General features: G+C 37.4%; 1 protein-coding gene across 2 annotated transcripts in view; it reads right to left on the bottom strand.

The window, feature by feature from the left end:
• The window catches only part of LOC116993786 (pleckstrin homology domain interacting protein), a 110,223-nt gene that overhangs the window by 26,555 nt on the left and 59,095 nt on the right, over positions 1-24,573 (bottom strand). For both annotated transcript variants that reach the window (XR_004417358.2, XM_033054801.1), the window contains exons 17-27: positions 23,969-24,194; positions 20,926-21,063; positions 19,708-19,891; positions 18,950-19,073; positions 9,960-10,100; positions 8,284-8,360; positions 7,401-7,632; positions 4,236-4,355; positions 1,404-1,511; positions 946-1,070; positions 658-740 (exon numbers count right to left, since the gene is read on the bottom strand). Coding sequence is in view for 1 of the 2 variants with exons in the window: in XM_033054801.1 (XP_032910692.1) it covers positions 658-740; positions 946-1,070; positions 1,404-1,511; positions 4,236-4,355; positions 7,401-7,632; positions 8,284-8,360; positions 9,960-10,100; positions 18,950-19,073; positions 19,708-19,891; positions 20,926-21,063; positions 23,969-24,194 (1,558 nt within the window). In the remaining variant the exon portion in view is untranslated. The remainder of the gene's footprint in view (positions 1-657; positions 741-945; positions 1,071-1,403; positions 1,512-4,235; positions 4,356-7,400; positions 7,633-8,283; positions 8,361-9,959; positions 10,101-18,949; positions 19,074-19,707; positions 19,892-20,925; positions 21,064-23,968; positions 24,195-24,573) is intronic.

Below are 24,573 nucleotides of genomic sequence, written 5' to 3'. Positions count from 1 at the left end.
CTAACAGTCATGGGCATTGTTCCAGTATCCAGTACTCCAAAATAACTGGGCACAGGCAAAGTAAAAAGAATCCAAGTCATTCCCTTGTCACTTGGCAGTGAATTATAACTATATACGCTTCAATGAAGGTAAACCACAGGGTTTAGAACAGAATTCAAAAAGTATAAGGAGATGGAAAGAGCATTCTTGTTGTATAATCTAGACATCAATTTGCAATTTTTGTAACAGTATTCCCATGTTTTCAGCAGAAATTTCAGAAATTGGAAAAAAAAATCCTAGTAGCAATGCAATTGTAGGAAGGCCTTCAATTAAAAAGAAAAAAGAGATACAAACAATATATAGGCTACAAGAAATTATCAGCTAGCAATAAACACTATATTCCTCAACCTCTCCCTAACTATTCTCTCTGCAAATATACAACTGAAATTTTCTTTGCACTTTCTTTCAAAGATCACCTTCACTATTTTGCTTGTTTGCTGCCAGTTTGGTCAAGGTCTAAGTAGAACTCCCCAGGCAACCATGGGCAGAGTTTACCCTCTCACTTCAGCACAGTATTAAGATTTCTTTACCATAACTTACTTTTAAGAAAGTTATCATGAAAATAGGCAGACAAAAAACCAAACAAAATCACAGCACACAACTTTCCCCACAACTCACCTATATTCCATCGCCTATGCTTTGCATCATCAAATTGCTGCCTCAAAATTAGGAAATCTATGACATCTGGCATATCATGGTACCTAATTACAACACAACACATAACTATTAAGCAATAAAACAGCAAAAGTACAACATAAAGCACTTACATAAAAAAATAACACTTCCACACTTGGAAAAGCACAATGTTAATATTAATGTCATTATTTAACTTTCAACCTCAACACCCCTCTGGCCCTCCCCCATCCAAGAAAATCCCCAATTTCCATACAATGTTGCTTTCCTTACTTCATGGTGAAGGCTCCTCCAGTCAGTTTACCCGTATCAGGGTCAAGAAAAGCTAGTTTAAGACAGCAGAGAGTAGGCAATCCCACTTCATACTTAATCCCAACTATTTTCATCAGCTCTTGCTCCTAGAATAAACAAAATACTATGTACCACCACTGAAGTTAATTGAAATAGCTTTCAGAATCTGAAATTTAGCCTTCCACAATGAGCAATTATTTCATAATGCAGTATGTTTGAAAAATATTGTGCTATGAAGTATAACCATCTCATCTGCTCAAGCTGATACAAAAAGTAGTACAGTTTAAGGTCTTGTTTCATTTGACTACTAAGTTAAATTTTCCCCCTGATCCTACAATATTAAGAGCACTAGATTTATTTGTATAAGGACTCCTTCCATTAGTTTCTTTTCTTTTTTTTTAGCTATTAAGATATAAACAAAAAAGAAAAATATGTCTTACCCGCAGTTCCATTTTATGCCATGGTTGTTTCTTGGGATTAATATTATATATTTTGTTCTTCTTGGCCATTACAACGTATGCTTCATGACCTTGTCGGAAATAGTAAACCTAAAAGTGAAATGTGACAGTTATCCTACAAAGACTCTGAGGAGTTGAAATGCTAACAAGTCATACAATGTGTGTACTTTCTATTTCTTTTCAGTCTGCTTTCCTGCCAAAGTCATGGATTCTCAAAAAATTAAGTAAAGTTTTAAAAGCTATTATAGAAAATTTGCAGAAAAAAAGTAGGAAATGCTTAGAACATTATTTTCTGTATGAACAAAGTACCCTAAATTACATGAGTGAAACCAACAAATCAGTAACAAAACACATATGTTTTAAAATCCCTGTTTTTAGAGTATTCAATATTCATGTGGACAAAACACAGAGCACCTACAAAAGGTAAGAAATCAGTGAGAATCTTCTAGGCACTGTCAGAATCTATCTGTCAGGAAAAGGAACAGAGGCTATTGAGACACATCTGAAGGCAAACTTACATTATGCTCTCAACACTGCAATGATTGTTTCCCATACATTCCAGTGAATCAAAACAAAAAAAAAGTGCACAGGCTACAAACAGTCTCTGCTACACTTAGTGTTTCTGTTAAACCACTACATAAATTCAACACACTGTTTACAGAAGTGAAATATTCTTTATTTTGCAAATGGCGCTAAGCATTGCATCTTCTGTCAGAAGAACAAACCGGGAAGGTATCTGTGAAAAAAGAATTAATGTCTTTTCCTAGGAAGTAATACTGTTATTCTTGATGAATTCCTGCTTCTGCATGTTTGTTGCAGCACTCCGACAAAACTGTTTTTAATCATGTTAAGGGCAGAACACTCCAACAAACATGCCTTGTATTTGGATATTCAGACAGCAAAGTTGCAACCCCATCTCTCTAGTGTTTCTGTTGTTCCTCAAGACACAGGGCAGAGATCTGTAAACAGCACTATTCAGAAAGGGAAATGGGATGGTATGTGCTATTCTTATGCACTAAGTGTAACTAAACATAGCACTACTGTTTTTTCTTACTTGTTTGTACAGCTTGAGAACATACTTGAAATATATCTCCCCCCAAATTTTATAAAACATATCTACCATCCAACAAAATGTTGGAAGGCCACACAGTATCTCTTCTCATTACATTTCTCTAATTAAACCAAGACACTATTTCTGTGAATCACAAAAGTAACTTTCTAGATTAATAACTTCTTATAGTAATAATAAGTAAATAATAGTAAGTAAATCTAGGGAAGGCAAGTATCAGAGATGGAATTTCAGACAGAGTGGCTTGATTACAAACATACTCTATTGGTGTAATTATTCCTACTTTCTAGGCACAGGACACAAAACTTCCTGTTCTCCCATATAAAGCATTTTCAGCAAAAGGATGTACCCTACTTAGATATTCCTAGTACACACTGTACATGCTATTCAGCAGATGCCAAATCAAACACAACTGTTTATCTTACTAAACCAATACGATGTTCAAGTCTCCTGAGCAGTATGGTGCTGATAAATCCTTGGCTGCTTCACTGTATCCAGATGGTATCAGGCACCAAATATATTTATTTGGACTTGATCTTTTGAACAGCAGAGTCTCCAAAACACGCTTACTGGAGGGTATAAATCCATAAGCATTTTCTCTAGCTGCAACTTTCAACTTGAAATACTCCTTCCCTCCCTCATGATGTAATTTTTGCATAGCTGTGCTGTGAACTGGATCAGTGAAGCAATCCAGTAAAAACAAAACTGCTTGCACACGCAACCTCTGCTCTTAATTCAGTTTCTAAGGTGATGCCCACAAAAAGCTTTAGCTTGGGAACAAAGCTAATCAACTTTGCCACCATGTCAAGTATTTCCTCCAACAGCATTCTGAAGGTGTGAGCTACACAACAACTGTTTAGTAACTCAGAAAACATGCTACTCCACAAAGAGGCAACACACGACCCATTACAGCATGAACCAGCTATTTCCTCTTATTTTAACCTGAGAGGGGTTTAAGAAACATGCACAGACTCCGGCTTTCAAGATTGCATTCTACCCAATACTACTTATTCATAGAATTCACTGTAATGTTCACCTGCTACATATTCCAAAGTAGAAACTGGTGGGTATCCTTTTGCTACTGTATTTTGAGACACCTGGGTCATGTTTACAAAGTATTTACAGTCTGGTTTGTATAAAATTCATATATACGAAACTTTTCTCCCAGTTTTCTGTTGTAAGAGACTAATAGAAACTTTTTAATATCAGGAACACAAGTGATAAGAACAATATCAGAATTTTTCTTCAGAATAAGTAATTTTTTAAAAAAAATTACATCAAAACAATCATGCCAAGCAAAAAAAAAATCCACAACCAGGAGGCTTAATTCCTGGCTTTTTTTTCAAGTCCCAAACTGGAGTATGTTTTCCAGACTTAATTTCATATCTGATTTCTTACCTGTTCTTCAGGATACCAAATGCTCTACAATTAAGGAACTCTTTCATGACATAATCACCTCACACAACTTGTCTACAGGTGTAATAAGAAAAATCAACACATCGAATACCATACAAGAAGGAACACTAGTGCAACAGCGTGGAATAATAATAAAAAGTCAAACACTATGAAGAATATTTTTTGAGTAAAAGGAAGAGAAAGCATATTTTAGCCAGAACAAAGAATGTTTTTAAGAAAATCCAAAATATTTTGATTATAAGTCTCTGGGGAAAAAATGCACAGAGAAAAATACAAAAGGCAAAAACAAGCTGAAAGAAGAAAGGTCACAGAGAGAAAAATTACCATACCTCATCCCCCATCTGTGGGACAAATGGGCACCGCCGAGGAACAGTGTCTGTAATCCATGCTGAAGGCAGCCATTCTTCCAGTGTCAAACCATTTTCTGCCAGAACTCCTACAGTCAGCCTCTGAAGAAAACATGCACAGATTAGCATGAAATTATTGCAAGTGTGAAGATTAATCTTAGCTACCTTTTGAGGGTTTTTTTGGGGGGGTGTGGAGATGAGTTCTAACAAAAACTGAATTTAATAGCTGTCCAGGAACTGTCTCAGACCCAAAAAAAAGATAAAATGGAAGCATGTCATTCTCTTGAACCAAATTCACATGGTTGCCTTGGCCAAAAATGCACAAAAATTATACAGCTGCCTCCAATTAAAGAACTTTGCACAAAACAAGGAGAAAGATACCTATGAGGTAAATCATGTGAAAATTACCTGTTTTGGGTACATCGAATTACCTACTGGCATACTTAAAATGCTTTGGAACTGCATTTTCAGAATGTATTTCCACATCACATACTTGTAAGAAGTGACACTCAGAGCAGTTGCTGGTCCTAGGTGCACACTGCTTGTCTGTATCCAATACATCAGATAAAGCATAGGTTTGTACAACCACTCAAGTAAGGTTGCTTTGAAATTCCTAACAGGATCTTTTGAATGTGTACAGACAGCAGCCTTGGATGGTTGTACAGAAATTCACTTCATACAGCCACTACTGGAAGACTCTGCATCTCCAGACTGCAAATATGACACGCCACATGTAATTCCATTACACCAATTCAAGTGTGGTTTCACATGATAAGAAGTACTGTGATGATTGCACCAGTGAGCAAGATATAGTAAAAAACAAAAGCCCACTAAAAAAAAAATCAAAATAGAACCTCTCCACTGTAATAAGTCAATAACATAAAAGCACTTTGTGAATTCTGTGGTTCAAGCATTTCTGTCTTGCAAAAAGCTGATACATTGCATCAGAGCAAAGTGTGTAGCTAACTGACGAGTTATGGGAAGGTAAAAAATAGCCTTTAACCAGAGAACCTTCCCTTGTTACAACTTTACACATTAATCACCAGTTTAAAACTTTCTGGAAGCCAAGCCTGATCTTAGTTACTCATCAGGAACTGTCAGGAACAGACTATTCCTGGTGACTTTAATAAATAACTTCTGAAACTCTACTAAATCCTTTAGTAATTAGTTCCTCTACCTGACCACACTCAGGTGGGTTTGGGGTGCGAGGGGAATGTTGAATGCGAAAACAGCCCATTTTTGAGCTCTATGTCTGTGTCCTCAGGTGCTACATCTCACTGTAACAGAATAAGGAAGGAAATCATTCTGCATTTTTTTTTCCTTTCTAAACCATGATAGTTTTATACAAGCTTTTTCATCATATCTCTTCCAAGCTCTCTTCCTTCTAAGAGTTGGTCTCTGTGTCTGACCTAAAGAAAAAGAAAAGTTCTGTACTTTTGATCTTCCTGGGTGATTCTTCCTTGTCCTTCTTCCCTGCAATATCATTTTTAGACTGATTTTTAGTAGAGGGGGATTAATGGTGTAAGCACCACTCAAGATCATGAAACCCATGCATTAATAGAGATGAATATCAATTTTTCTCCTTTTTTTAATTCTTAAGATCTTGTGTGTGGCTACAAAGACAGTCAAAATTTCTTTCCCCAATGAAAAGACCTAATTTTGAATCAGGATCAACTTTCTTCCAGAAAGAACTTTCTTCCAGAAAGGCCTGTAAGCTGTCTGCTCAGTAAGGAGGTCAAATGTCCACCAGAAGAAACTTCAAAGACTAACATCTGTCAGGAATGACAGGTTTAATTAATGCTACCTAGAGATAGAGGAAAGAGAGGTGATTTTCTGCAATTACTTGCAGCCTCATATTTTCTTCTGATTCAAGAAATAAGCAAGTCAGCTTTAAAAGTCTGAAATATCTAGGACTGATACTCTTTGAATCAGATGTCCCATACTTCCGTAACTGGAACTGAAATGGATGCAAGATTCCTAAAACACTCAGTTTAGTTTTAAACTAAGTGGATATACTAGGCTCTCAAGCAGCTTTTTATTTTATAATAAGAAGCTAAACTAGAGGTTTCAATCATTCTAAAAGTCTCCCACTATCTATTTTTCTCATCTGCTTTCTTATTCCTTCTGATACCTTCTTTTCATTTCTGACCGTGTAAATAGCATTAGTATTGACAGTGCAACTAATGACTGTGTACAATATGCAAAAAGTAGCCTAAACAAAGAATAAAGACTACCATATGTCATCCTGTATGCCATACCAGAGATTCACAGCTAATCTGACATTGTGCCAACCTCAGAGTTCAAACCACTGTTTTGTCAGTCTACCTTCTAATGAGGCTAAAGCACTGAAATAATGATCTTAAAGAATGCTGAGGATTCCTAAACTAATAAATAAACAAAATACAGGTATTAATTTAGATGATACAGTTGGCTTCCTTGGGTACTGCAAAAATAGAAACTCAAAGTTTCCATAAACAATTAGCATCTACTAGATAGGTCAGTTCTGGTCTCTGTAAAGAAAGAAGAGTGAAGTTTTCAGATCTAGCAATTAAAACAAAACAACTTCTCAAAAAACACACAGAAAATAAGTCACTAGAAATTTCTATGTACTGATCTAAACTGTAATTGCATCATATCAGAAGGCAAACAAATTACAGACAACAACAGAATCCGATCAAGTCATTATTTCCCTTGATGGAGTCAATAGTAGCAAGCATAATGCAAATATCATATATTATAGAATTGACAGAAAAAAATGACATATTTGTGCAGATCTAAAAGAAATTGCAATTATATAGGGAGACAAGTCAGCACAGTTGTAAAAAATACTGGTATGTTATACCAATACTCAATTGTATCGGAAGTTGAATACTCTACTTCCACAGAAAGGAAGATGCTGGTGTGAGCAAGGGTAGTGATAAGGACATTAGAAGTGCTCCTTACATCAAACATGTCATATTCAGAAAACATATCATTATAGCCATCTATCATTTGACTTGCAAGAGTCTTTATCATTTGCCAAGAGTAAAAGTCATGATGTGTTTTAAAATTAGACAATATTAAGTTGTATATGTAATTGAATAATTCATCCAATTATTTCTAAGTCAACAGGAATGAGCAACCTTTAATACACAAAGAACATCTAACCTTTTGTTTTCTCTCTTTGGGTTTCCTCTTCTTTGGTGATGTTGATGGTCCATCTTTCTCCTCAATACCCTTTTTCCTTTCCTTTTTAATTTGCTTTCTTTGTTTTTCAGGTCCTTCTTCATCCTCTGAACTACTTTCTGCTTTCTTTGTTTTAATTTTAGGAATTTTCTTTGGTGGTTGCAAATTGATTCCTGCATCTGCCGTCCAGTCAGAATAATCACTAGAATAGTCACTATATATCATATAACAAAGAAAAAAGAAATTAAAATCCCTGAGTTAAAAAGTGCATTGGATTACATAATACAACCCAATAAAAGATTACAGTTAACAGTCTAGCTAACTAGATTGTTTCCATAGTAAAAAACCTAATGCTTAAAATCCTGTATTGTATCTACAATTTAAATGGTAGTAAAACAAAAGCCCTGACATCCTTTGGTCTGGCAAGAAGCTTAATTTATAGCATCTTTGAAGTAAACACTGTGCTTACTTCAATTCAAGATGATAAACACTGAAGTCTGGATATTGTTTTCAAGTCTTCTGGTTTTGAATAGCTTTGAATGAAAAAATAAAGGATGCTTAATTTTGCTCTCTAATTTCACACCAAGGATCACAGCTCAGACTGAGAGCTGTAGGAAACTTCTACTACCTGCCTGAAGTGTTTGTGTGCCTGAAAAGAAATACCTTCCAGAAAAACAATTCTGCTCCTAGCAAACCTTCCGTAATTTTATTTAGCAATATGACTGAAAATCAAATCCTGAAAATTTCATGTTCTTGCTCACTTTTCTTCCAAATCTGCACAAGTGTTAGTTATTAACTGTTTACAGCAAAAATTATTAAAGATTTCTTGGCAAGAATTTTCTCTGTAGGTTTTATAGTCACTTACCTAGAACTGCCATCACTGTGCCACGCTCTTTCATCATCTTCTGATGTTCCACCACTGGCAACAACTACTTCCCCTTCCTAATAAAGGGAGCAAATGGCATTGGGAAGGGTCAGAGGGGTAGGCGGATAAAAAGCAAGCATTTTCTTTAGAGCTCAAATTAAAATATATGACAATACAATTAAAACTTTTCTAGCCTTTATATGTGCTATAAACACCTGGCATTCTAGAAGCTTTATGTTAAAAAGGCATTTTAGTTTCCAGATAGTTCCTCTACTTTAGTAGAATTATATAAGGAAGTATGAAGATATCTGTGCCTTGCTAGATGTAGTGTAGAGCAATATTTTTCCTCATCATTTGACAAGGCTAGCTGCTTACCTTCTCAAAAATTATTTCAAGTGTTTCTAATGTCACATTTCCACATCTTTTCAATATCAAACAAAAAACAGTAAGAATTTTATGTACTCTTCACTCATTCTCTACCATAGTTACAGAAGCACAGAATAACTGAGTCTGGAAGGGACTTCTAGAAGTCATATTATCCAGCCTCCCTGTCCAAGCAGGGTCACTTAAAGTTGGTGACCACATTGCTAGGCCACATGGGCAGCACTGACTAGGCTTACAAATTTCACATATACAGTAATTTCATGAATACAAGCCGCACTGAGTATAAGCCGCATCGCCGGGTGTTGGCAAACATTTTGTTCTTTGACCATAAATAAGCTGCACCTGAGTATAAGCCGCTCTGTCGTTCGCAGCGAGGACCCACGTGCAACAAAGTTGCCAAATAGTAACAGAATCACGGCAGGGTAGGGTTTACTGGCTCAGCTCGGCCGTGCGGGCTCGGGGCTGCCGACAGGGCTGGGTGGTCCAGCTCGGCGCTGCCACTCGGTGGTGGGGGGGCACAGAGCCCGCCAGCACCTGCAGCGGCGGTGGGAGGCGGGGATGGAGCCACCCCGCTCCTGTGGTGGTGGCACGCGGGGACGGGAGCCCCCCACCTTCCCGCTGGGCCAGCAGGAGAGAGCCCCCCGCCTCTCCCGGGCCGTGGGGCCAGCAGGAGGGAGCCCCTGCCTGCTCCCGAGCCACGGGGTCAGTAGGAGAGAGCTGCCCCGCCTTCCCCACCCCCTGTGTTGCCTGCACCGAGCAGCTCTACCCGCCGTGCAACAGAGTAACAATTTGTAACAACTGCGTAAATGCCGGGTTTTACTGGCAGGTGCTCGACTTTGCAGTTCGCACTGACACGGTTTGCACTCCCAGGGTTGAAAATGTCAGAAAATTATTCACATATTGGTCGCTCCTGAGTATTAGCCGCATTTCCGGTGTGGGAGCAAAATTTTGGTCAAAACGGTGCGGCTTGTATTCGTGAAATTACTGTATAATCATTTGGAGGGAGGGGGTTTACATTCTCCATTTCAAAGAGAAGCTCCTGCCTTTCTCAGCAGACACCTGTCCTCCAAACTAAAACAGCATCTTTTCGAACTTTGTTCATATATAAGCAGCACCTGATTATAAACCACACTCCAGGTTCAGACCAAAATTTTAGTCAACATGGTGCGGCTTATAATTGTGAAATTACTGTAACTTGAGTTTCCACTAGAAACAATGTTTTATTAGCTGAAGCAGGAACCTAACCAGCAGACATGGAATATGTGACAGTGCCTCATGAATAAGGATCTTACATCTGAAGAACTGTGTCCATTTTCCAACTCTTCAGCAGGCCTTGGAGTTTCTTCTGCAGCATATCTTGTACGGTAGTTGTGCTGATTAGATGCTTGTTTCTTTGAGTCATTAGTATCTAGTAAACTATCATGAGAATGGTTCTGTAAAGATACAAAAGTCAAAATACATAATTTTTGAGTGTACATTTTTTTATATATACCATTTTCTTTACTAATAGTATTCCAGGAAGCAATTTTCGCATTGGCAAAAAGTTACAAGTCCAAAACTAAAGAGCTGTTGAAGAAAACACTCCACATGAGTACTTGAATGATTATAAGCACCAAACAGTTCCATGTATTCTGGAAATAATTAAATTTCTTCCCAGACACAAAACAATTTTTAAATCTGTCATTATTAGAAATACTCATTCTCTGCAAAGTACATGTCAGTTAATAAGGACTAAAACAAGGACTAAAACATAACTACTGATAGGCTGCTAAGGGCTTGCAAAAGCTTAGGATTACACTAAAAATGGTTAAGGAAAGGAGACTCACACAGAAGTTCAGAGTGTTATTTTGCAGCCAAGGGGTCAGATGTGTTAGAAAAGAAACCCGTACAGCAATACATCCCTTAATTAGAGGGATGACTGTTAGAAAATACACACCTTTAAATAATATGATGATGCATTGAAGAGTTCAAATGAATGAGTCAGTTTAAAAAAATGTGAGTTCTTATGAAGCTTAAAAGAATGAAATAAAGCAGTAATTTAGAAACACTTCATGCTCCAGCATTAAAAGATTTTGTTCGTCCTGTAGAATATACATAATGCAATCACTTACTCTCAATACCAAGTGTGCAATCTTGTATAGTCCCCAGTCACCGGGGAAAAAATCCAAGAGTTATTATCTCAATTTCAAGAGTTTTGTGGTAATTTTTTTTTTTGGCATGCATAGTCGAACTTCATCCTAGCTCAGATCCAACAAAATAATTTCTGGGCACATTCCTAGGTGCCACATAAAGAGGTACACTTCCTCAGTGTTATCTATCTGCCACAAATTAAATCGCAGATATCTATTAAGTGCTGATAATATCTGGGGAAAAAAACCCAAAAAAAACCCCCAAAAAAACCCAGTCCCAGAGAAGAAGAAAGCAGAATTGGAACAAAACAAAGGCACTAATATTTTAACAGTCTTCTAGTAGAGCAGACTGTTTGTACCTATTCCTCTTGATTTTTTTTTTCTTTTATAGGAAAGAAAAGATATTTTCTATTATGTATGATAAATGCTGGTTCATTAGGTTACATTTTCTTGTTGAGGAAAATAACTCCCACTTTTTACAGTAAAAGCTGTACTAACACTTGGCTAATCAACAGTAGCTAAGACTTCATTTCCTTAGCCATCATCATTAAAGTGCAGAAATCCAGTAACTAGTTTTTCTCCCACACTCCCTGTTAGAAGATACACACACCTGCAAGCATGACTGCAATAGTTCAGTAAAGTAAGCCAGCACACCACTCCATACAGTTTTGTTCCAGTTTTCATCAAAGCACAGAGGACCAACACAAAACTGCTCTATGCTCTTCTCTGTGCTTCTGTTGTTCTGTTGTTCTGTCCTTCTGTCTAGGTGGGGAAGTTATAACTGACAGCATAGCTACCAGAGACATTCTAATGAGACTGTTCAGCTATCAGCATTTTAACATTGCCCAAGACTTTTGAGACCTGGGGCACTCATTCCTCCTCCTGGATTCAAACTGGCAGCACATGCCAGATGTCGTCAAGCTGCTTTGACTTCACCCAGAACAGCTCCAAGGTAGCCCTAAGCCCAGTGGCTGAGCCCATCAACACAGTCCTCTGACCTTCAGCCTTCTGGGGCTGCTCACTTCTCATCAAGCTCTCAAGATTCATTACTGAAGCAAAGAGGTCATAAAAGCCAGCGTTATAGTAACTTGTTTCCACTACTGAATTGTGACTTTTTCACCATGAAACATAGTAGAGAAAGCAGGGACAACAGAATGGAATCACATAACCCCAATGAAATGCATTAGTCAAGTATCCCTTACAATAAGGGGGATGTATTTTGCAGAAGCTACATTACAGCTGGACTGCAATGTTCATGTCTTCTGTCTAGAAACAAAAGAGAAACTCCCCATTTCTCTTCAGAGGTGAAGCTTCTCAAACAGTTATCATAAATACAGCTTCTCCTACTCAAATAGAACTATAGATGCATGGAAAACTGAAGCACTTTGCATTACGCTTTGGTTTTGAAAAGAGTTCTTTTCTTTTGGCAGTTCAAAGCTTCAGGGAAAAAACAACACCCCTGCCCTTCCTCCCCAGTCATTCCTTCATTGAAAAAAGTAATACCACTGTATAAATATTAGGTCCTACTAATGCTGAAGGGTAAAAAACTGCTTTGGGAAAGATACAATGCCAAAAAAGGAACAGAAAAAAAATCAGGAAAACAAAACCATAAGTACTTATCCATGAGTAAATAGAACAAAGCTAAGAAAGGATCTCTAGATGTCACCTTGTTTAAACCCACCACTCAAGCAGCGATGAGAAAAGAGGCCATAGGGTAAACAATTGCCTCACCTTGCCAAAAATATGTATTTTAACTTCACTCCTATCCAACTTAGTTTTTCAAAATCTGAAGAGAAGCTGTAAGGCAGAACTTTCTTTTTGCGGTGGGGAGGGATGGAGTTGAATGTGAAGGTTTGACTGTAAAGTACTACAGGGGTTTTTAAAAAATGTAATTATCACCAGCATATTCAACTACAACTGAGGTAACACAGCTGATGCCTCCTCTCCTTCTCTAGCCTAAAGAAAGAGCTTGAAATTGTTCTCTCTACTCTAACGGTAGGCTGGGAAATGACTTGAGGTTCAATCACCACTTTATCTCTAAACACTTCGATGAACAGTCATCTATGCTGACAAGTACCTTGTCCAAGGCTTCCAGTCAGTATCAGAGCACATCTATTGATATACCAGAATTTACAGCTCCTGTCAGAACAGTTTTTTTGTGAAATAAAAACAATGGCATTTCCTGTATTTGAGAGGCATACTGGACACTGTTGGGGGTCTTAGTAACATAATTTGTGAGTGATAGCGGAAACCCAGTGGAGTCCTGACAACTCAGACCACACTGCATGCTACAGTCCTTATGACTCTGATAGCACTAAGAAGCACAGTTGTGCTGCAGTTTCATACAGAGTTGAAGCAATTTTGAGAAGCTTTGGTTGTAGCAATTTTATGCTATTTCTTAACCAGCAGCATCTATTTATGTGAAAATGATTCCTCCTTCCTTAAACCAACAGTAATTAACTTCTACTAGAAAGTTCAATAGGGGCAAGGCACAGGCATACGTCCAATAGCAGAACTCCAACATTAAATACGTCTCTTGCTCTGGCATTTTTTCTTTGCCCAAAGAGCACCCTTCCACAGTCTCCTCAAGTCTGAATCAGTGTCTGTAATTACTTCATTTTTACTGTTACCACATCACATCTATGTAAAAATTAGTAATAACTTCCAAAAGCAGTGAAGATAACAGATATTAAACACTAACTGCTAAGGTCTAGAGATTAAGATTATTTTCCTCTTAACATCTTGCTGATTTAATTGGAAGTATTGTTAAAATGTAAGTAGAAAAACTTATTTCTGTGCAACACAAATAAGCCACTTTCAGCAGAACAAAGCACATTTCTCCTCCCTTGGTTCTGTTAGTTTACAATACAGTCATTTGTATCCATCACAACAGAAGGCCTATGCTTACTTTTGTCCATCCATAACAATTTCCCATACTAATTCCTGGAAAATTTGACATAACATTTCCACTTAACAATAATGAGGAATATTTCCATTTTTGGCACATTTTACTAGGACACACTTCACATGAACCTTCTAGTGTACAGAAATTTCACACTCTTAAATATTTATTAAGATGTTCTAATCCCAGTAGTTTAATAAACTAATCCTCTTAATTACTTGGACAAGGAATATTTACCTAAGCATGTTATTTACCTCAACTTTCATCTGTTCCTGAAAAGAAGTACAGTAATTTCACGATTATAAGCTGCAGGAGCAGGCAGGCTCTGCCGCCGCGGGAGCAGTGGGGGGCTCCGTCCCCACCTGCCACCGCAGGGCAGCGCCGTGCCGGGCCAGGGCGAGTGAGCCCAGTGGCAGCGGCAGCCAGCCCCGAGCGGCCCCGCGGAGCAGCAGTGCCGAGCTGGGCCACCCGGCCCCGTCAGCAGCCCTGAGCCCTGACGGCCCGAGCCAAGCCAGTAAACCCCGCGATCCCACGATTCTGTTACTATTTGGCAACTTTGTTGCACGCGGGTCCTCGCTGCGAACGACAGAGCGGCTTATAATCAGGTGTGGCTTGTGTATGGACAAAGAACGAAATGTTGCCGACACCTGGAAATGCGGCTTATGGTCAGTGCGGCTTGTAATCATGAAATTACTGTAATTTGAATTACAGCTTTATTTTGAAGATGCAAAAATTCCATTCTATCCCCTTTCATTAATGTATCAGGGTTTAAGTTTTTGCTGTTTGGTTTTTTAAGTGCTCTTGTTTAATAACAGAAAAAATCCTATTCCTCACCAATGACTTTGAAAGTCAAACCAAGTTTGTCATTCAGCCTGCAGGTCAGTGATACTAAATACTATTCAGGTCAAAATACCCAAGTTTTTAGTTTCTCCCCCACAACTCCATTAATCCCTTAAGGAATCATACAGAAACAATTTTCCGTATGACCTGTGTCAAAGAAACATGGGCTTTCAATAGCAGAATACTTATGTGACTTCCATTTAAATTGCAGATATTGTTAAAGAAGAAAGACTAAGCTATAATTCTGTTCTACTTTTAACACACCCTACAATGACCCTGTATTAAAAATTAGCAGTAGGACCTTAGAAATGCCTCAAAACATAATTACAGCTGCTCTGTGTTCTTCCTTATTGACCTACACTTTAGCTTGCAATCCAAAATGCTAATAAGATTCATTCCTGCCCACTATTTCATTTTACTTCTGTATATTTACTTCTTTCAGTTAGAAGGGAAGAAGGGAACAGAAGAAAATATTCTTTCATCATTATCATTATTATATTAATAGATCCAAAAAATTTCAAAAGTTGATCTAAAAACCAGTATTTTCTACTGGTACGAACTACAAGCGTATATTCCTATGAAGAAAATGTTTTAAATACAAGCCTTGTTTTACTTGCTCTCAGAGAAGCTGACAGTTCTACAGAATGAGACATTTTCTAGAATTCTTGATGATGTAGTTCTCAGGTCTAAAGATTACTGTATTTTGTTGGATGTGTTCTTCACCTCATTTACAGTAATTTCACGACTATAAGGTGCACCCTTTTGACTACAATTTTGTCCCAAACCCGGAAGAGTGCCTTATACTCCGGTGCGCCTTATATAATGTACAAAGTCCGGAAATTTGCCAACACAGAAGTGTGAGTTGCAAGCCCTGGGGAGAGCCAGCAGGGCCATGGCAGCCGGGTGAAGGCGGGGCCATGGTTCCGTGGCAGTTGGGTGGAGGCGGGCCTGCGGGGCCACGGTGTCCTTCCTGCCAGGTACAGGCGGGCCCGGGGCCCCATGGCTGCCAGGTGGAGGCGGGGCCGGGGGCCCGCGGTGCCCCTCCTGCCAGGTAAAGGCAGGCCCGGGGGCCTGGGGAGGCGGGGCCGAGCAGCGGTGGGCATAGCCCGGCCCTGGGGGAGGCTGCATGGAGGGGCGGCGGGCATGCCCCAGCCCGGGGGGAGGCGGGGCCAAGCAGTGGCGGGCATGCCCCGGCCCTGCCGGGTACAGGTGGGCCCGGGGTCCAATGGCTGCTGGGTTGAGGTGGGGCCTTGGCTAGCAACCACACAGGGGGAGCTGGGGATGGATCCTCGCTGCAAAAAATAAGTGCACCTTATAGTCCGGTGTGCCTTATTATGATCGACAATGTTGCGAATTTTGCCGACTCACGGGGGGTGCGCCTTATAGTCTGGTGCGCCTTATGGTCGTGAAATTACTGTAGATCGTAAATCCTTTCATTAAACCTGTAAGAATCCACTATGCAATAAAAGGACTACAGTCTTATAACAGTCCTGTAATAAAACTTTTAAGGAATCAGTATCAAAACCTACTGGATGTTCTCAAGGAAAGGAAAGATTTACACAGTGCTTTCCAGTTTTATCTTCAACCCAACACAGCTTGTATTTAAAGTCATACTGTCATTGTAAAAGAACAGCACCAGAAGAGCAACTATAATGAAGTCATTAATTTCTATTTAAAACAAAATATTGCACAACAGTTTTTGGATTGCAGTCAATCTTGCTTCTCTTCCCAGGTGTTTATTTGAATTTATTGTGAACACTACAGAAGATGACAAGTCCAATTCACTATTCCTGTTGCTCAGACACTCCTCCAGAGCAGAAGGGTTGCTCATGTTGGCCTAAGAAATAACAAACATCATGAAAATTTGAGCATTTAATTTAATTGTGAGACTCACTCAAGAGCAAGCACCTTTTTCTTCTTGAAACGTGCTTATTTAAAGCCCATGGGATATCTACTAATTTCTGAATCCCTCTGAGACTTTACTCTAGAGACCTGAATTAGTGTACTTCTCTGCAGTCTGAGTCCTCCAAAAAGAGATGTATTTAATGAAGTATCAGCTATTGTAGAATATGACATTTTTATTCCAAGATGTCATAAAAAGAAATATTCAGTAGGGTTGATGAAAGTGTTCTGAAAGTATTACTAAGTATATCAGTAATTTTTATATAGAAAATTTACCGACATGACTGCCTGGGGATTTTCACTATTTCCTCAGAACAGAGGTGGAAAGTGACTAAAGGATTTACCAAACTCTCACCTTCACATTCTGAGAATCCAGATCACAGAACCCTCCCATATGTAAATATATGAAACTGAAGGAAGTTAGTCCTAAAGAGCAATTGCTCTGAAGTATTTCAAGGATATAAATATTCACAATAAAAATATGGGGCCCAAAAGATCCAGCTGCCATTACAGTTTGGAGAGTAAAATTTTCTTTTTTAAAAAACAGGATTTAACAAAACATTTGCTTTAAGTTTCTTTGTTTTAAAGATATCATAAAAGTAATTGCAAAACCTAAAATGCTAGACCAGTTAGCCTATTCTGTTAAATCTTTATGCCCTAGTGATATTTTACAAGAAGACTGTAACCCAATTAGAAATTTAATGGTAATTTGGTATGAATTTGCATTATCAGCAGGAAGGATCTTTTGACTAGGTTGTAGCTAAAGACAAGAAAAAAAAAAAAAAACAAAAGAAAAAAAAAAAAAAAAAACAAAACCAGAAACCCCTGAGCAGTACAACTGCTTAATTAAACTAAAAGAAAGTGTATAATTCAGCACCAAAATACATCCCCTCAAGACAAGAAAAAACTTTGCTAAAATCTGAATTTGTCAAGCCCATTTTCCATTACTCCCAAAAGAAAACTAAGAGTTACAAAGACTTCTGATGTCCTGGTATTTCACTAATGAGTCCTCTCATATGGCATAAACCTTCCCCGCTCTATGTACAAAATCTGGAGACAAAAGTGAACAAATATCTTTCAGTGTATCTTGGGAAAACACACAATGTTGGTCCCTGCAGAACTGAGTGCATCAGTGCCATTGTTTAAGAAAGCAATGCATTCAAATTTTAATACAAGAATTAAATTGAAGGAAAAAGTATTTATATATTTATATATAAAAGAAAAGTACTTAATAAAGAAATTTAAAGTCATTAGGAAACTATGGGTAGGGGAGTGTTCACATCCTTTTTGAAATCTTTACTTTGACTGAGTATTAAAAAAGCATCAAAACAATACTCGAATTTAATACCAAATATAAACTTGCTCATCTCAAACTTGCTGTACTACATAAAATGAATTCATCATTATTAAAAATTACAGAATCTCTACAAAGCATCTGAAATTTACTTATTTTCAGATTGTTGTCAATCTCAGTTCCTTCTTTCACAAGAAAGTGAGCAATTAACAGCACAGACAGAGTATGGTACTCTAATAAAGCTAAGAGCTGCAGTCTTTTGCATACTTGTTCTTTATTTCATTTATTAATTTTTCCACCTTATACCCCATAAGTGATTTTTACTTTTCAGTGGCAATTGCCACAATTTGCATGTGTTCCTGAAAGCTGTATTTCACAAGGTTTGGATTGAGGGTGAAAAGGGTTTCCTCTATCCTAATAATAAGAAATTCAAAGCATGGGTTCTCCTTCAACATTGCTAAAATTTACTTCCTCTATTACAAAAACATGGTTATTTAGCTAGAAAAGCATAAATAAGCATGTGCAATTAATAGATAAAACTAATTTTAAACAAAGACATAAAATTCTATGAACATAAATATATATCCTTCAATTTTTTTAACCAGCAAAAATATGCAAAATCCTTTTTTTTGCAAGTTATATTTAAAAAAAAGGCATGTCACTTATGACAATTTATTTCTCAATACAACTTATTTCTTTCTATTTAATCTATCCTGTTCTCAACTCTTCTGAAAATGTACTCCCAACTCTAGCAAAAAGCATGACTTAGATATATCCCATAACATCCACAATATGATTTTTAGGGTACCATGAGAGAAAATACCCAGTTGTGTATTTGGAGATGCATTTAATTTGTTAAGAACTGTGACTTGAGTTTTAATATAACCCTTCTACAGGACAGTATGTCAAACAGTAGACAACAGCAGCAGGGTTGTATTGATTAATAGTGACAGACTCCCTACAGCAAATCATGTTCCTAACATCAGATTTGCAGGGATTTCCCCCCACTTCTGAAAGCAATCTATGTTGTTTATTATTAAGAACATATTGAAACATCAGTACAGACATGCTTCCTCACTCTGGGGAAGAAAACAAACTCCCATACCCTGGTTTGTAAATTTAAAACTGAGAAGAGGAATGTAAATTTATGTGACTCAACTTATTGAATAAAATGTTATGCTTCATTCTGTGAAAAGGTACAGGTTCACTGCTTACCTTAGAGAAAGTAGGTATTTTATTTTCTCTTGGAATGTGACTAATTACATGCTTTCTTTTCTCTTCTGATCTATACACCCTTACTTCTTCTTCTCCCTTTGCTGTTCTCCATTCTTCCTGCCTACTGGAAAAAGAAAACTGAGATGTTAACTTTAATGGACATTACTACAATTGAAAGGACCTATTCCAAACCAAGGAATAGACATTCAACATCTGTATCATTCTTTGAACAGCAGTTCTTCTCTTTACAGTTAGCATATGTCTTTAAAATTGTTTTTTTTCAAACTTTTCATCTTATTTCATTAAACTAGAGCACTTTGTGCTTGACTATGGCAAGTAGGTTTTTTACTGATTTAAGTATTCATCACAAGAAGTAATTACTGAAAAAATTCAAGTTCCAGTTTGGAAATTAAAATTCATCTCAGGCACCTAAGAGTTTAGGTCAGCATTCCAGCCATAAAATGCCATACTATGACGGGAATTAAAACATATAATCTAACACTACAAGTCGGAAGATATTGAGTCAACTAGATTCCACTGTGTGTACAAGTTCAATTACTGTGTCCTTCATTAAAGGGACAATGTTTACTCCCAATCCTTCTGGAATTACAATATTATTCAAGTGATTTAAAACAGATTTTAAAAGAAATTTGAGATGACAAAATAGAAAACAAATGATGAGGTGAATGGCGATAGGAATTCCAAAACTGTTCCATTTAATTAAGTTCATCACAGTAAAATTCTTGATCTATGTTTACCTGGCCACACCAGAAGACAGTTCAGGCACTACAACCCTGCGACTCCAAGCCACAAGGTCCCGCTCAGTGGCTATTTCACTTCTTGGTGCATTGCTGTGCATCTGACGCACACCTTCAATTTGTCCACTGCGCCTTAACCCTATATTTGGTGGGGAATGTACTTCTGAGGTAGAGCTTACAGATCCTAAAAAGCCAAAAAGCAATAGTTCTTGAGCTGAAATTCTTAGGGAAGAATTTGAAAAGAAAAACTTGGAATGAAATGGAAAAAATAACTTTACTTAATCTATTACTTTAAAAGAAATCATATGAACTGAGTATAAGTATTTCAGCAGTTTCTACAGTCATCACAACACAGTACAAACAGTTACTGGGCTGCAGCTCTCTGTTTAAAAATTCACATTGTAAAGAAGCAGATGTTCCAGCAATATGAACTGAAGCAAATGTTTGCTTCTTTAAAAATACCTTTGAAAACATTTATGCAAAGCTGATTATTGCTACTGCACTCTAGATCTGTTTTCATAAAAGAGTGAGCATTCTCTCTGAATCACTGTGCTCCTTCAACAGTCTTCTACCTTCAAAAAAAGGAAGCCTCAACACTGGAAATTAGGAATTAAGCTGTAAAATTTACAGACAAAAAACTGAAATGGTCAAGGGTTAAAAATAACCAAACCAAGCCAAAACATAACGACACACACATGCAAGAGCCTCTGAACACCTACACAGTAGCAAAATATCAACATTTTTCCATATCCTTACACACACAAGGTAATCCTGCTTACTCTAGTGGATTGCTAACCATAATTTCTTAAGTGTAGAAAACTACTGTGTACTCTAGAGCAAGACACTGAAACATGGAACAAGTTTGCAGAGAAACAAGTAGCTTTTTCTACTTTTCTTGCTCTTGTGTCCTTATTTGAAAAAAGTCAGATTTCAAACAACTATGTAGCCAGTTCTAGATTAAACAGTAGGGTAGTTACTTCTAAGGGAATGCAGCTGCTGCAATTCCCTGAGTTAGGAGACAGTAAAAAAGATAAATCTGTAATGTTAAGAATACCAACATTTTGCAAAAGGCAAAAAAATAGTAGGAAAGCTGTACCATCTTCTACAGTTCCATACTTCCTTTCCACTAGTTCAACAAAATGCACAGATCATGGACAATATGAAGGGATTTATGTTTTCCAACTCCCAGCCCCAACACCCATTCCCCCAGTGATCTACCTCTGCTTATCCGGCTGGTATTACTGGTTCCTGCCTCCCCAGAACGTCTCTGGTCCTGTTCTTGCTGAAGTCTTTGAATCATGCTGTCCAACGGACTGATTTCTTGATTTACTTGCTGACTAAGAACTTGATTCAATCCTGTGAAGTAAAATATACAGGAGAACAACACATAGATGTAAATTTTTAGGAAATTAATGTTACAGACAGTTCATCTAAGTTTTAGCTTTGAAACAAGTACAGTAAATTCTCACACATGTAACTATAGGTTAATGCTTATTTTTCTAACAGCCATTTCTTAAAACATTTCTTTATACATCAGAGAGTATTATATTTTCTGGAGCAAGGTCAAGATAACCACATTTCCCTTCTAATTAAAGGTTAAATTTGATCAAGTGCCAGCAAGCCACAGAAGCTTAATACAACTGTTATTTGTCAGCTCAGACAATGCAATTGTTCAAGTGCAAGATTAGCCTGCCTCAAATACATTAAAAAACACTTCATAGGCTTCAATGAAAGAACTACATCAAGAAGGTCTAACTGAATTAGAAAATAATTATCTAGACTGTAGAACACCAAGCAGTAAAAATGTTTAATTGAGCTCCACATGGACATAATGATCACACAGATCAAGTAATGGTAACTTTCTTTGGTATGTAAAATAGAAGCCTCCTTTTGGGTAGGTCTTGTGAACAGAAGATGGGACACACTTCCAAAGAAGTGATTACAAGGTGATATGACTATTTCTGAGCAGCAAGCAAAATACACCGCACATAAGCATGGACAACACAAAACCTGTTTTCATATTTACAATGATCACAGAAAACAGAGGTATAGAGAAAAAGACAAGTACTGATTCAAAAAGAAGTTGGATATCTCCACACAATAGTGAGATGGTGGAGTGGAATGGTAGGAAGTTCTAGTCAAGAGAAGCAGAACTTGCAAAATTTTGTAATGAGGAATAACAATGTTCAAGGAAACAAGATACAGAAATTATTTTTCCAGCATGATGCCAAAGAAATATCACAGTATTTACTGCATTTTTCAAGATCAAAGACTAAATATTACAATAATTGTGCTATGAAATGAAGAGCTTTGATTGTATGGCTGCAGAGAAGCTGCTATCTCTTAACAGTAGGCAGAAAAAAACCATAAATATTTAAGATCATGCTCTCAGGCATTAAAAGTTACTGAAGTCAACTTCCCTAAAGCAGCAGAACCTTCAAATAATAGAACGAGATGGGGTAGAACCACAGTTGGATGTTTTCTAAGTCACATAAGTGAGACAGATCAATTTGTTAATCTCATGAGCAGACATACTGTCTCCTGAGAACAATGGGAAATATTACTATTAACCCAAGAATGATCTTAAATAAGGAAACTGTTATATAAACAAAATAAATGTTTTTATGTATCTAGCCTAGGAGATAATACCTTAGCAAGAAACAGCAAGTAGTTTCTTTTTAAATGAAATAAGACACTGGGGTATACTTGATTTTTTTCAAAACGTCTGGTTTAAAGGAGCTTCATGTTCACCAAGGTTGTAAATCAAGCATGGCTATCTGAATTCCCCCTAGTCTTAGAAGTCCCTACAGAAAACTTAACAAGAAATAAATGGTCAGTGCTCTGAGTGAGATGCATCAAATCCCACAACAAAGTTTGAGAAAGAAAATGAACTTCCTTAGTGGAAGGGAACATGTAAGTTACATAAACTCTGTTTAGGTTGCATACAACTGCATTATTGCTATATTGCAAAAAGGTAGAAAAATGTCTTATGTCTCTCCATCACCTGTCAAGCTGGTAGATGGTTCCCTGCTATTAAACAAAGTGCTATGGACATCATCTTCCTATAGGCATTCATGTGTCATGCAGACTGACCACTAAATTTAATTTTGTTGGGTCTGTGTGCAGTCTGACTTGTTTCAAGATAAATTGAAGAATGTGCCCAGAACATTTTCAAATTTGGAGAATTTCACAATGCAGTTTAATGGTTTAACACTTTAACTGTAACAAGTCGTATCCTTCCCTAAAAATCAAATTATGTTTCAAAGCCACTAGAGCAGAAATTTACATCCAAAAGGAAGGATATTTTCCTTCTTACAGCTGCTTCTCAGGTAGCATTTCTTCCTGTAATTTTGGAGGAAATATGCAAATCCTCCCCTAAAAATATTTTAATACTCGCTGTCCTATAATCCTGAGGGCTACAAAGGAGGAAAATGAGGATAGAGAGATTTTGTTAAAAAACACTCTCAATTACCCTTCCTGGAATGTCTGACACACCACAGGCTTAAGTATGAATATATAAACTACAATTTACAGGAACAGTCAGTTTTCACATCTTTTCAAGAATATCCAAATAGTTAACAATGCTTATTTTCAAAACATTTAAAGCTACTTTCATCAGTCACTGTTTGCTTATTCATACTAATATCAAACTGACACATAATAAGTAGGCACTGTTTTTCCATCCCTACCCATGTGAAACACCTTTAGGCAATTTCCAACAACCAGCCATTGGCCCAATATATGCATGCCCTTCTCATGTCATGTGCATGAGAATAAACTTTTGTATCTGTATCAAGTCTTCAGTTCTTTAACCAAATCACCAAAGCCTAAAATTAATGACTGTCTTCAATTAAAAAGGAAGAAAATTTTGCTTCTTTCAGATGTCTTCTCATTTTTCTGTTCTTGTAGGTGCTACCTTTTGCAACAGATCTGTGGAAGATCAGTCTATTTCCTAGGTTTTCTAAAGCAGGAAATCTTATCCCAAACAGATAACTGAGAGCTCACACAACATTATACATTGCTCCAGTAATGAAATGAACTCCCAGCTAACTGGTGTTGTAGCATCAACTAGTGTCAACGTGATTGAATGACAATACTGTAAATGAAATTGTCACAAGCAGTCAGTGCCAAAGACACTGCAGTTCTTCCACACTACATGAACTACTATGCCCATAAATAAAGAAAAAGGACAAAGTGAAAGTGTAGAGCAACTGAAGGTAACTAGAGAGACTACTGTTCAGTGAAGTGAAATTTTCCATACCTGAAGATGTCACTCCCATCTGAGGAATAAGCTGTTCCTCCCTGCAGTTCTCACGACCAGGAACTAGTCTTTGATACCTTGCAGGATGAGGGTTGCCATCCACATCAACCAAAAATGGGGGAGGCATAAGGTGTGGAGCCTGCTGTGTCTGTTCGTCCAGGACAAAGTTGTTGGCATCACGGATAAGGGGCCGATAATCACTATGAAAGAACATCTGATCTGCTATCTGTAAACAAAGTCATTTTGTAATTTTTTTAAAGAACCTATTACAAAAGCATACAGAAGAGAACTGCCAAAAATATTTTTAACAGTGGTATTCATGGTAACTTTTGCAAAAATCAGGGCTAAAAGCTGATGTGTTTATTGCAGTTTAAAGAGGAAAATTGAATGACTCTATTATTCTTTTGTTTCAAAGTAGTCTTTTCTATATTACACTGCAAAGAAAATAATCCACATGTTTGAGGGTGGGAAGCATTTAAAGAATAGGGGAATGAGTTAAATATTAACTACTAGAAGATATCTGACCAAATACAGCATTAATGTATGAGCTTATAAATTTTCTTCTTTAGTCTGACTATATGACAAAATTTTTTGATAATAAAAAA

This window comes from Catharus ustulatus, chromosome 3 (assembly GCF_009819885.2).
Source record: "Catharus ustulatus isolate bCatUst1 chromosome 3, bCatUst1.pri.v2, whole genome shotgun sequence".
Classification (NCBI taxonomy): Eukaryota; Metazoa; Chordata; class Aves; order Passeriformes; family Turdidae; genus Catharus; species Catharus ustulatus.
Note: the sequence above shows the minus strand (reverse complement) of the source record. Positions and strands in the feature narration are given on the sequence as shown.